This window comes from Dryobates pubescens, chromosome 27 (assembly GCF_014839835.1).
Source record: "Dryobates pubescens isolate bDryPub1 chromosome 27, bDryPub1.pri, whole genome shotgun sequence".
Lineage (NCBI taxonomy): Eukaryota > Metazoa > Chordata > Aves > Piciformes > Picidae > Dryobates > Dryobates pubescens.
Window position 1 is genome coordinate 12855255 of NC_071638.1, and position 12545 is coordinate 12867799.

Here is a 12545-nt window from a genome sequence, read left to right on the forward strand (position 1 = left end):
CTGCAAGGTTCACCCCTAAACCATATCCCCAAGCACCACATCCAAACCACCTTTAACCATACCCAGGGTTGGTAACTCCACCACCTCCCTAGGCAGCACATTCCAATGCCTCACCAGTCTTGCTGGGAAGAACTACCTATGGTCCAGCCTAAACATACCCAGTCAGAGATTGAGGCCATTCCCTCTTGTTCTATCACTAATTACCTGGGAGAAGAGACCAGCACCAGCCTCTCCACAACCTCCTTTCAGGTAGTTGTAGACAGCAATGAGCTCTTCCCTCAGCCTCCTCTTTTTCAAACTAAACAGCCCCAGCACCCTCAGTCACTCTTCATAAGATTTATTCTCCAGGCCCTTCCCCAGCTTTGTTGGCCTCCTCTGCACTGGCTCCAGCACCTCCACATCTCTGCTGTACTGAGGTGCCCAAAACTAGACACAATACTAAAGGTGTGGCCTCACCAGAGCTGAGTACAAGAGGACAGTCCCCTCCCTGCTCCTGCTGGACACAGCATTTCTGATACAGGCCAGGATGCCATTGGCTTTCTTGGCCACCCGGGCAACTACTTGCTCCTTGCCCCTTGGCAGAGGGCAGTGACACAAGGGCAGGCTTCTGCCCTCTTTAAGGTAACTATGAAACCAGGTGAAGATGGAGAAAAAGATGAAATAATCTGTCTGTGAAGTTACTGTTTTGTAATGGCTATTTGTGTAATACCACAAAGCATTGCAGCTGCATTGTACCAAACTCCAGAAATACTCCACTCATGCCACACCAGCCAGAAGAGGGAATAATTTAATGTGTTTTAATAGTTGTTTCCCCCCCGACCCTCCCAGAGTCTGACAAAGCAGGAACGTGAATTTTCAAACACAAAAGCCCTCACAAAGGTCAGATGTTATGTATGGCACAAACTCGACAAATCTTTACATGTCTCAGAAGAGCAAGAAACCCATCAAGAAGGCACTGTTTCCAATACTTGAATTCATCTGCTCAGTTTTCTGATTTGAGGATACCCTTGAAATAGCAAAACTTACAGATGTATAGAATCCTAGTTACGTTATTTACAGTGGTGAAGTAACATCCTTTAAGAAACTATACAAAACATTAGATCCGAAGTCTGCTTCATAAACACCAGTCTAGCAAAAAAAACCAACAACAAACCAACAACCAAAAAAACAACCAAAGGCACAGAATGGCAGCAAAACAAAACAAAGAGGAAACCACCATCATGACATTTTATGGGACAACCTTTCAAATAATTTGAGAGTTACCCTCATTAAGTAATGTCAACTCTGTCAAATGCATCACCACATGAAATGCAAGAAATACGTACTGCTGGAACCGATACTTGCTGCATTTCACATGGCACATTTCATTTGTCTTACCTTAGGTCACCTAGGCAAATGGCAAATTAAAGGCTTAGAGTGCATTTGGAAACAAACAAGCAAACCAAAAAGCAACAAAACAAACCAATGAAAACACATGGCAACAAATTCTGAAAATACTTCCTGTACAAGAACAACAAATAAAGATTTCAAATCAAATGTGAAAACAAGTGCTGTTTTGAACTTTAAAAACCAGGAGGCCACAGCCCTCAAACATCTGTAAACTGTACAATAAATTTTTGTAGCTATGTGCAGAGTTCAAAATATTCAAGATCAGCTAAACACACTGTGGTTAAATAGGACACCGGTAATGCACTAAAGAAAAGGCTTCATACATGCCCATGGCCAGCTGTACTGTAAAAACCAGGCAAGGTATTTCTTTGTTCTCTTCACATGAAGGAATGGCATCCAAAACCCAGCAAAATAGGAATTACAGAAGTTTCCAATGTACTTGTCAGAGTTTAAGTTATCTAATCATACAGTCATAGCAGAAATCTGCAATTTTACATTTCAGAAAGCTTTATCATGTATCCTTCACCTTCCCAGACCATCACTAGACCCACTTTTACAACTGAATTGAACTTGAAAATGTAACTTGAAAAGGAAAATAAGCACAAGCATCTTGTCTTGCTCTGGTCAAGTTTTCTACTTGTCTTGAGCTGAGCATGACTTTAGGGTAGGGAATATCTGTCTAGTCTGACATTGTCCAACACCATGCTGCCAGGTAGCTGGCTGGATCAAACCTACAGTGACTGCTATGCAGTCTGTGTAAAAATACATGCAGACTGTGTTAGGAACTGACCTTAAAGTGATTAAAAACTAAACAAAAAAACCCCAACATGAAAGGGTGGAAGGACATTTTCATCTACCTATAAGGAAGACAAAAGTTTGTAACTGATAAGTCAAGAGTTTCAGCACCACCAATTTAGCTGATTGAAGTTATTGCCCAAATTATCACTCATTTCCTCTTGGGTTACTGTCATGTACAGAGTATATTAAAGGCTTGTAATGGATCTTAAGACAGGTGAAGACTTGACATCTGAATGTGATAATGAATGGCCAAATATCAGGCTGAGAACATTAATGCTCTGAGATTCTGCTCTCTTTATGCCATTTTATACATCAGTAAAAACTTCAGTTTCTGTTTAGAGACTTGGGGGTTTTTCTTCCCCACAGGGACTTTACCTCATCACTATAGACACAATAGAAGTCCAATCAAATTGGTCTTGCCCCCATGTACAAGGTAACTGTGGTTAAGGTACTCATTCCAGAAAATGATTCAAGACCAAGCTAGGCTAACAGGAAGCTGTAAGAAGTTGAAGTTGATTGCTTTAAGTAATAAACATATACATTGCTGAAGCCCAAAGGAGAAAGGTAAAAGAGAAGGGCAGATGCATGAAGGTATCAGCCCCAGGACTATATGAACTGGACCAACAAACAGCAAGTGTTTTCACTAAATACTGGTGAGATTGATGCAGAACAGAAGACAGATCACCTGGAGAGTCAGAGGAGTAGATGAGCCATGGCAAAAAGCTACACCTGACCTCAGAACTGTTCTGCTGCTCAGAATCTTCTGAAAACAAAGCTGGCTACCCTCTGTGTTGTGCTGCTCATCATGCTGTTGTCCTGTCTGGGTGACTGAGTGTACCTTCACAGTACTACAGCCCCTTTTTTTGACTTGGTACACCTGACTAAGAATTCACCAGATAAACTCTGGCACTAAATGTTTTTGTTGTACTTGTACAAGTTCGATACATGCATACATTCTTCAAACAAAAACATTAGAAACCCTGTCTTGAAACAGAAACTTAGGCTTCATGGTAACTTGTATGGCTACAGCATAATGAATAGGTGTATCTCTGTGTTTTGTTAAGTAGTATACGCTGCAGTAAGGAGGAATTTCACAGAGACTTAGGAGTTTCACCCTCATTTGTTTTGACATGTTGTTAGCTGTTCCAGTTTCCAAAGACTTTCCCCTTGTAAACACAAATGCTTTTCCTTGCAGGTGAACTTAGGATGGTGCCTGAATTCCATTCTATGTTGTCTACCTTTTGGGAGGTTCAACACGAGTGACATACTACGCACACCTTTGCATCTTCAAGACAGTCTGTTTCAAAAATAAGAGTCCTGGCATCGGCAGTTTGTCTGCTTACTGTGAGACAAGTTCACACACAGGTAAATGCAGAACTGTGGATTTATCAAGGCTTCCAAACATAGCCTAAATCCCTTGACATTTGTGATTCTTGAGAGTGGACCAAGACAGCACCTTCTCAGGTGCTGGACTACTGAAAACATGCTCTGTACAGTGGATGCAGGAATGTTTTTGTGAAGAATCTTAAGTTTTAAAACTAGAGAGATAACAGTGCTGGCTTACAAGCCATGACAGTAATTCAGGATAAAAAACTCGTACTTTGAAAATGAATCAAGGATGTTACATTGTAGACTTCCCAGAGACTTCAGGCTTTTTACTTGCCAATTCCCAACACTTAGGACCTTTGTATAGTAAGGTATTTGTTTGACCTTAAACAAAACTTTACTTCCAAACACCCAATACCATTTACAAAAACTGTTGGCTACTTCAAAAGTTCCTTTGTTACAAAAATGGTAAGTTTCAGTGTAACAAAGTGTGCTCATTTATCATGCTACTGTAACAGGAATCACATCCTACCTACAGGGTCTGACCTCTGAATGCTTAGGTTCATCTATTCTGTGGTAAAGATTCATCAGTACAGCTTATGATGTAATAAAAAACACAAGGCTGATGTCATATGTCTGCAAGACAGAGGCACACACCAGGACAAGAGCATACTGGCACTTACATGATTCTTCCTTCAACTGGGTAGACAGGAATATGATTCTGAACCATGGACAATGAGGCAAAGTTCTGTAAGTTGTTGCTACAGGGCTCTTTTAGATAATATTGCATCATTTAAAGTCCAACTTCAAATATGGTCCCCAGTAACAGTTTGATCATTCCAGTTCAGAAGGCCCTTGTTCACACTCTATTTGAACAAGAAGTTAACGATAAGCTGTAGCAGAAGCACCAGTAAAATGAAGACATAGTGCTTGAACTGCAAGAAATGGTAGTCTGTGGGTGGTGAATTAGAAGTGACTCTATTCCGTAGAGCCATAATGTCCCTGTAAGAGAAAAGAATGTTCTGTGGATTAGTGTCCAGACAATTTGCATTTCCTAGTATGTTGAGTCTCTCTGCAGAAGACAGTCTTGAAAAAAATTATGGAACATCAATAAGCAATCACCATTTGGGAAAAAGAGTAGTTAAAAGACATCAAGGTTCTAGAGCTGAAGGATACATATTAGCCTCCAAGAACAAAAAGCAGAAAATTAGCATTCTCTAAACCATTTTAAAGCATTTTCGTTAGTACTACCTCTTAATGTCTTCTTGTGTTTCCTTTATAGATTCAATGGCACTTTGCAGTTCACCAAGGTCTGCTCCTTTTTTCCTTATTCTTGTGTTATGCTTCAGAAGTTGTGCTAGAAGATGAAAAAAAACAGATGTAATCACAGAAGTGACCAAGGCAGAAAAGGAATAAAATACTAATAACAAACGGAACTGGTTGCAAAACTGAGGAGAAAGTTTTGTAACAGTTTCTACTGGAAACTATTTCAGAGTCAACTATAGCACAGATGGACAGCAAGTTAAGTGCTTGAAATATCTTACAGTATTCCCTGTATTGGCTTATTTCTGCAAGCATTAATCACAGGATCAGAGGATGTTAGGGGCTGGAAGGGACCTTCAAAGATCGAGTCCAACCCCCCTGCCAGAGCAGGACCATAGAATCTAGCACAGGTCACACAGGAATGCATCCAGATGGGGCTTGAAAGTCTCCAGAGAAGGAGACTCCACAACATCCCTAGGCAGCCTGTTCCAGTGCTCTGTGACCCTCACAGTGAAGAAGTTCCTCCTCATGTTGAGGTGGAACCTCCTGTGCTGTAGTTTCTATCCATTGCCCCTTGTCCTATCAAAAGGCGCAACTGAGCAGAGCCTGTCCCCTCCCTCTTGACACCCAGCCCTCAGATAAACATTTAAATCCTCCCTCAGTCTTCTCTTCTCTATTTAAATCAACAACAACAAATCTGTCCTCTGGCTACATACTGATCTGCAAATTAAAACAATCTTGTTTTAAGAAATTTAAAAAAAAAAAGTTGGCCAACTTTGTTTTTTTTTCCCCCAGATGCTAAATGTGTGCAGCACTTAAGCCTACCTACACTACATACTGATGTTTAAAAGGACAGGAAAGTTCACAATTAAACCCAAGAGCCATTCTGCTGCGTTTGTTTGCTTCACACTGGGCAGAACCCTGAACTACAGCACGCATTCTTTCATCACACAACCACTGAGATAAGAACAGCATGCATGACTGCAGAGCTCTGCTTTATTGCCAAATACATTTATTATTTCTGTATGCAAACGTGCCTTGTCCTACCTTCACTCCCAGAGGAATCCTGGTTATCAGGCTCCGGGGATGAGAAACCACACTCTCCTTTCGTCTGACTGGCTGGCTTTCGTTTGATTTTTGGAACACTGACCTGCAATCAGTAAACTTAGGAATTACTTCCAGAGAACCAGAACTGTAACAAACCAGCACATTCTAATAGTAATAGGTAAAGGTACAAATATCTGATACAAGTCCATTTAAACTTTTTAAATGGATAAACAGTCTGATGTTTGTGCATAGAATCATTGAATTGTCAGGGTTGGAAGGGTCCTCAAGGACCATCTAGTTGCAATCCCCTGCGATGGGCAGGGACACCTCACACTACATCAGGTTGCTCAGAGCCACATCCAGCCTGGCCTTCAAAACCTCCAGGGATGAGGCTTCTACCACCTCCCTGGGCAATCTGTTTCAGTGTCTCAACACCATCATGCTGAAGAATTCTTCCTAATATCCAACCTGAACCTACCCATTTCTATTTTTGCTCCATTCCCCCTAGCCCCAGGTAGTGACCTGACACCCTAAAAAGTCCCTCCCCAGCTTTCTTGTAGGCCCCCTTAAGATCCTTCCATTTAACTGAACAGTTCCCATGAACTCAACAGTTTAATTCATAGATAGACAGAATGATTTAGGTTGGAAGGAACCTTGAAGATCATCCAGTTCCAACCTCTCTACCACAGGCAGGGACACCTACCACTAGACCAGGTCGCTCAAGGCCTCATCCAACCTGGCCTTGAACATCTCCAGTGAAGGGGCATCCACAACCTCCCTGGGCAACCTGTTACAGCACCCTCACTGTAAGAATTTTCTTCCTAACATCCAGTCTAAATCTGCCCTCCTCAAGCTTCAATCCATTGCCTCTTATCAGATCACTACAAAGTCTTCTAACAAGTCCCTTTCCAGCTTTCTTGTAGGCTTCCTTCAGGTATTGGAAGGCTGCTGTAAGGTCTCCCTACAGTCTTCTTTCCCCCCAGGCTGAACAGCCCCAACTCTCCCAGCCTGTTCCCATAGGGGAGGTTCTCCTGCCCTCTGATCATCTTCGTGGCCCTCTTCTGGACCCAATCAAGCAGCTCCATGTCATTCTTCTCTTGGGAGCACTAGAACTGGATGCAGTGCTCCAGGTGGGATCTCTTGAGAGCAAGATAGAGGGGGAGAATCACCTCCTTTGTCCTGCTGGTCAGTGTATGAGTCTGCGTATTTTCTATTCCCATTCAATCAAGTAATCTCTGCTGCTTAGCACACATCAAAGAGGTGAAAGGCTATGGTCTGGGTGAGCTATATTTCTGTAGGATAACAGTAGCATTTCCTATTATTTCCAATACTTTGAGGACCTTTAAACACATAATGCAAAATGTGCAAGTCCCTGGCTCTTGCTGCATGTGTTAAGAGAACTGGAACATACCATTGGTGTCCGATGTCGAACTTTTGTTTGGATGGTGCCATCTTTTTCAAATTGGATCATATCATTCAAAGGGTCCCACGGTCTGGTACTAGACAAAGTGAATATAGTTGATTAATACCACAGCAATTTAAATATGAACTGTCTTCCTGCTCAGAAACAACTCTATGAATAGGTTAAAGCTTACTCTCCCTATTTAGACATCAGACAAAACAATTGATCTTATCTTTTACCTCCAGCCCAGCTCTAACCTGAAGGGCCAAGAGAGCCAAAAAATAAACTTCATGTGCAGGTCAAACCCTCAGCCATCTGGAGCACTAACTGTTGTATGGATTTATCTGGCTAGTGATACGTATTTGTGAAATGTGAGGAATTTTTCTGCTTATTCTGCTTACTGCAGTGCTGTTGTTTTAGAACTACAGGGAAACCAGAGGATTTAATACAATTATTTTGGACTGCTTTTTTTTCTTCTAAAAGGTAACTAGGAAGAAGAGGTTAAGAATCAGTTAGTTCAAACTGCCTTTCATCTGAAAGTGGGTAATGGTAATCCAGACTGGTTTCAAGAGGCACTAATGAGCTATGCACAGTTTTCTTATTTTTTCAAGAGTGTTTTTCCAAGTACAGGTTGATACAGAACTGAAGGCAAAAGATGCATAGCTCACTGGAGAACAGCAACCAGCCAAAGGCAAAGACTGGTGTCTCCACTGAGTGCAGAACAGAAACTTTGAGCCAGCTGCATGAAGGTGGTTCTGATGCACAGCTTTAGTGAGAGTAGATTAAACCTGGATTTCCTCTTATCTCCTCCTGGATGCCTTTAAAAAAGTTTGTGGCTGTTTCAGATGTTGTGAATATAGACCTGCATTTACATCTTAGCTTAATCTGAATTGAATTAAATGTCACCTAAGGTAACTGGATAAGAACTAGGCATTGCTCCACCAGAGGTCTTTTGTATCTGTAATCCAGATGCCTAAATCCATAATCCAGATACCTTAAATGCCACAGCTCGCTGAACACATTTTTCACAGTAAGCATAAAAGACTGTTCTCTATGTAGGCCAGGTGGTGAGCTGGATTCCGGGCGTGAAAGGACACAGAAATTTCTTCCAGGGACTGTTTACAGCACAGACTGCTTTCTAGCATGTAGTAAAAATCCTGTGGCACATCCTTGGACCACAAGGCCTCAAGGAAACAAGAGCTAAACACCCCAATTAACAAGACAGACTATCCCTTGCAGCTTTAAAACCAAAAAGATTTTAAGTGCAGGGCTTCTCCTGATGGTTTTAGACAGAGTTCAACAGTATGGGTAGTCAGTTCAGATGGACTGTTACAACTCTTCCAGCAGGAAGAGGCATCACCATTACTAGAAAGTTCAAGAGTATGCATCATAGAGCTTTTAGTCTAGTTTGGGAACTCCCTACTGAAGGGTACTTTGTGTGGTGAAAGTCTGCATGGACTTAAAAGGAATCCAAGGAAAGAGATGTAGAAGAAATCTTTTGAGAACTGCTAAATACACAAAATCCCTGTTTCATTCCAGGAAACCTCCAAGTTGCAAATCTGCTAGAGACATAAGGAATATTAAGGATTCTTGTACTCTTCTCTACACATACACATAGGCCACTGCCCCAATATTGCCTTCCTTGTACAGAAAGGTTAAAGGTTCTGGGTACTGTAAAAGAGCCAGAAGAATGTAAGCGTTCTGTGAAAACCTTCACTAGCAAAGGGCTCAGCTCCAAGGTCACTTTTGCGAGGGTAGGTGAGAACAAAACGTATCCCTGCAGCTCCATCTTCATCTTCTGATCCAGATCATCACACAAAGGCTTCAAAGACAATGCCTGTGCACAGGGAGTACTTGACAGCCGAGCTCCTTAACCAGTGTTGTAAAACTGCTATTCTCAGGGTTGTTCTAAAATGCAACAAGCAGAGTTTTTTACTTCCAGTTGGTATACCCATATGTACCATATCTCCCAGTTTGGGAAAGCTTGTGGAGTTGCTTTGGTCAGCCTGAGAGGTCACAAAAGGAGCATAGCACATCCCAAAGTGCCATGCCAAAGAAACATTAGAACCTAGCACAGATTTGCTGAAGCATATAACCATGAAGACAGAAAAGAAAAAAACCCTGCCACAGTTACATGAAACATGGTTTCCTGTATTATCAGTCACTGCCTTTTCAACATGACATAATAACATCCTCTCTTTGGTGAAAGCTCTCCCAAGTTCAGCTTCAGATAAGATGTATTTTATTTAAAGCACATGAACAGGAATATTAAGTAGCATTACACATCTGATCAGTTTGAAGTCAGCTACATATCCATTTGGTCCTGAAACCACAGCAAGAGGCTCAGTGACACTACCAGGTATTTAACAAACTGTTTGGTTGCAAACACTGCGAGACTCACTCAGCATATTTGTAGTGCCACTCTCCCGTGACTGGATCCTGATCAAATAGTTTGCACGTCCACTCTTCACCCTTAAGCTTCCTCTCCTTGGCACTCCTTCTCTGAGCTTCTTCCAGGACATATTTCTCTTGAGTAGCTTCTGTTTGGTCTTTATTATTTATTGCTCTTGTCACTTGTTGCCAAAGCCTGACAAAAGAACAGTGTGCTTACAATCCGTTTGACAGAAACAACTGCCAAAATGTCTTTAATTATAGGCTAAGCAAAGGGATCCAGTTCTAACAGAATATTCCTATGTTGTAATATAAGCTTTTGCTACGTTTCCACCAAGAACCTCCATGACTGTAAGGTCTACAAATAGTGACCTTGTATTTAACAGTGTTGCTTTCTTGTTTTACAAGTCTGTATCAGCAAACATGGGAAGGACAGAAACCATATTTTATTTCTTATTTGTTCAGTGTTCAAACCATCAAATTTACTAATAATCTGGAGAGGATTATCAGTTGTGTTTTGTCAAAATTATTACAGATGGTTCTGAAAAGGACTTACTTCTCTGACTCAAAGTCATCTTGCTCTTCAAACTTCACTGTGTATCTAGGTAATCTATGCTGCTTGATATCAGATGTTGGGTTCCAGAATGTCTCTGAAACATCTGTCTTCTTCTCACTAATAGTAACTTCACTGTCCTGTAACACACAATTCAGTTACCTCAATTGTAATAATTTCAGTGACAACACAAAAGGGAGCAATTAGCATATTTTTTAATTTTATTTTTTTTTTGGTAATGGAGATTTATTTTCTTTTGGATGAACACAGTTAAGAATAATTGAATATGCTAACTTGAAACTTCAATTTCTGCGCCCTGTGCTAATTACAGTATCACAGTATAACTAAGGTTGGAAGAGACCCCAAGGATCATCAAGTCCAACCTGTCCCAACAGACCTCATGACTAGACCATGGCACCAAGTGCCACATCCAATCTCCCCTTGAACACCTCCAGGGACAGTGACTCCACCACCTCCCTGGGCAGCCCATTCCAATGACGAATGACTCGCTCAGTGAAGAACTTTTTCCTCACTTCAAGTCTAAACCTCCCCTGGCACAGCTTGAGACTGTGTCCCCTTGTTCTGGTGCTGGTTGCCTGGGAGAAGAGACCAACCCCTTCCTGTCTACAACCACCTTTCAGGTAGTTGTAGAGGGCAATGAGGTCACCCCTGATCCTTCTCTTCTCCAGGCTAATTTGTAACTTGGAACAAAGACACAATGGAACCTTTGCCATGGCCAACACCCAGCACTGGCAGCGCCATCTCACCAGAACTGAAACAGATTTAAACATTCCATGTTGGTGCCACAACAATTCTTCACAGTACTAACACAGGCACTAAAATAGTTTCAGAAGCTGAAACATTTTCCTCATGTGCTACTCAAACATACACTTTTCCACCTTTTAACAGATGAAAAAAACCACTCTTGACTCTATACTTTCTTGAGAACTCTAAAGAAACACTTTCTATGACAGCTGTACTTAATAAAGCCTTTTTTGGTTTGTTTTAACTTGAGTCTTATTTGTACCCCAGTGCTGTTTTCATCTGTCTCAACTATCAGCCAAAATTTATAAAGTAATCACTTGCTACTTACCCAGTGACCCTCCAAAATAGCCAGGACTTCTTTGCCAAGCTTAATTTTCCCTGATATTTGGTTAACACTGTCATTGTTACCCAAAAAAGGCTGCAAAGCAAAAAGAAATGCATCCATGTTTATTTTGATAGCAAATTATTTTGGCATTTATCTTTAGTTATAAGGAAAAGTGAATTTATGAAAGGGGATGTAAACAGCCTTGATGGCTTTTCATATCGGAACTTCTGCCTATTTAATTCCCAAAGAGAGTCCAAAACCACAGAAAGTTGTTCTTTCATGCTGTATCTCCTTAAAAGACTTGTGGAGCAAAAGCACTGCCTAAGAAATGGAGAAAGAAAAAGGAAAATAATGGAGAAAACAGTGACACTGGTATCTTGGAGGACATAGCCATTAGCTACACTAATTTCACCTCTCTGCGAAGGTTCTTTTGTTACTAGAGATTAGCTTTTGCACAAGCACCAACAAATGATTGTCAGGCATTTTCCCTGGCCTTTTTGATAGTCTGCACGTGTATCCCATAGTCTGAGGAGGCAAAGTATCAATCAACAGCCTCCAAAGTTTTATGTTTCCTCTATAATTTCAACTGAGTACATTTTCCCTTTCTGCATGCATGCTTCTTAGCAACTATTTGTTCATTTTTAAGTCTGTTTCTGCCTCAAAGATGGCAAACATGTTTTTCACAAGTGCAAGCAAGAGGTTTAGAAACCTTCATTCAGCTTTTTTGAGTGGGGAGGTGCTCCTACAGCATGCTCAATTGCCAAGAACAGTCCAGAGTTTACTGTTTCTTAGCAGAGGGCATCAGGCTAATATAAATGTTTGCCTTGGCACCATCTTTATTCATGAGCAATTTAAGTTTCCCAGGATTGAAGAGGTGAACCTGGGTCTGAATTCTCTTCCAAGAGCTCTCCAGGAGTTTTAAAAATCCCTGAAGTCTTATAGAGACTTATAAATAACCAGGGAGTATTTGTAACACCACACAAAATACCTGAACCAATGATCAGGTCACCAAACACTTCTCTTGTTCTTACATTTTCCTAGACACACGCTGCTGACACTGCTGGAGAAGTCAGAAACCATTGCTTTTCCCCCACTAAAGTTGGTCTTAAAATGCATACAACTAGCAATATATTTGCATCTGTCACCATCAGACATGAGAGCAGCACTGTAAATTTCACTCAAAACCTTTGGACCCAGAAGAATACAGTAAGGGAAGAAGGGACAAAATAATTCTTTTTTTTTTTTTAAGTGGGAAAAAACCCTAAACTAAACTAAACTAAAAATCA

At 41.1% G+C, this 12545-nt stretch overlaps 1 protein-coding gene across 5 annotated transcripts in view; it reads right to left on the reverse strand.

The window, feature by feature from the left end:
- Nucleotides 1-3790: 3790 nt before the first annotated feature.
- The window catches only part of OSBPL8 (oxysterol binding protein like 8), a 107099-nt gene continuing 98344 nt past the window's right edge, over nt 3791-12545 (reverse strand). For all 5 annotated transcript variants that reach the window (XM_054173763.1, XM_054173762.1, XM_054173766.1 and 2 more), the window contains 7 exons: nt 11263-11352; nt 10173-10309; nt 9627-9812; nt 7235-7322; nt 5824-5926; nt 4765-4870; nt 3791-4515 (listed from right to left, as the gene is read on the reverse strand). In XM_054173763.1, the coding sequence (XP_054029738.1) occupies nt 4380-4515; nt 4765-4870; nt 5824-5926; nt 7235-7322; nt 9627-9812; nt 10173-10309; nt 11263-11352 (846 nt within the window). In that variant the 3' untranslated portion in view covers nt 3791-4379. The remainder of the gene's footprint in view (nt 4516-4764; nt 4871-5823; nt 5927-7234; nt 7323-9626; nt 9813-10172; nt 10310-11262; nt 11353-12545) is intronic.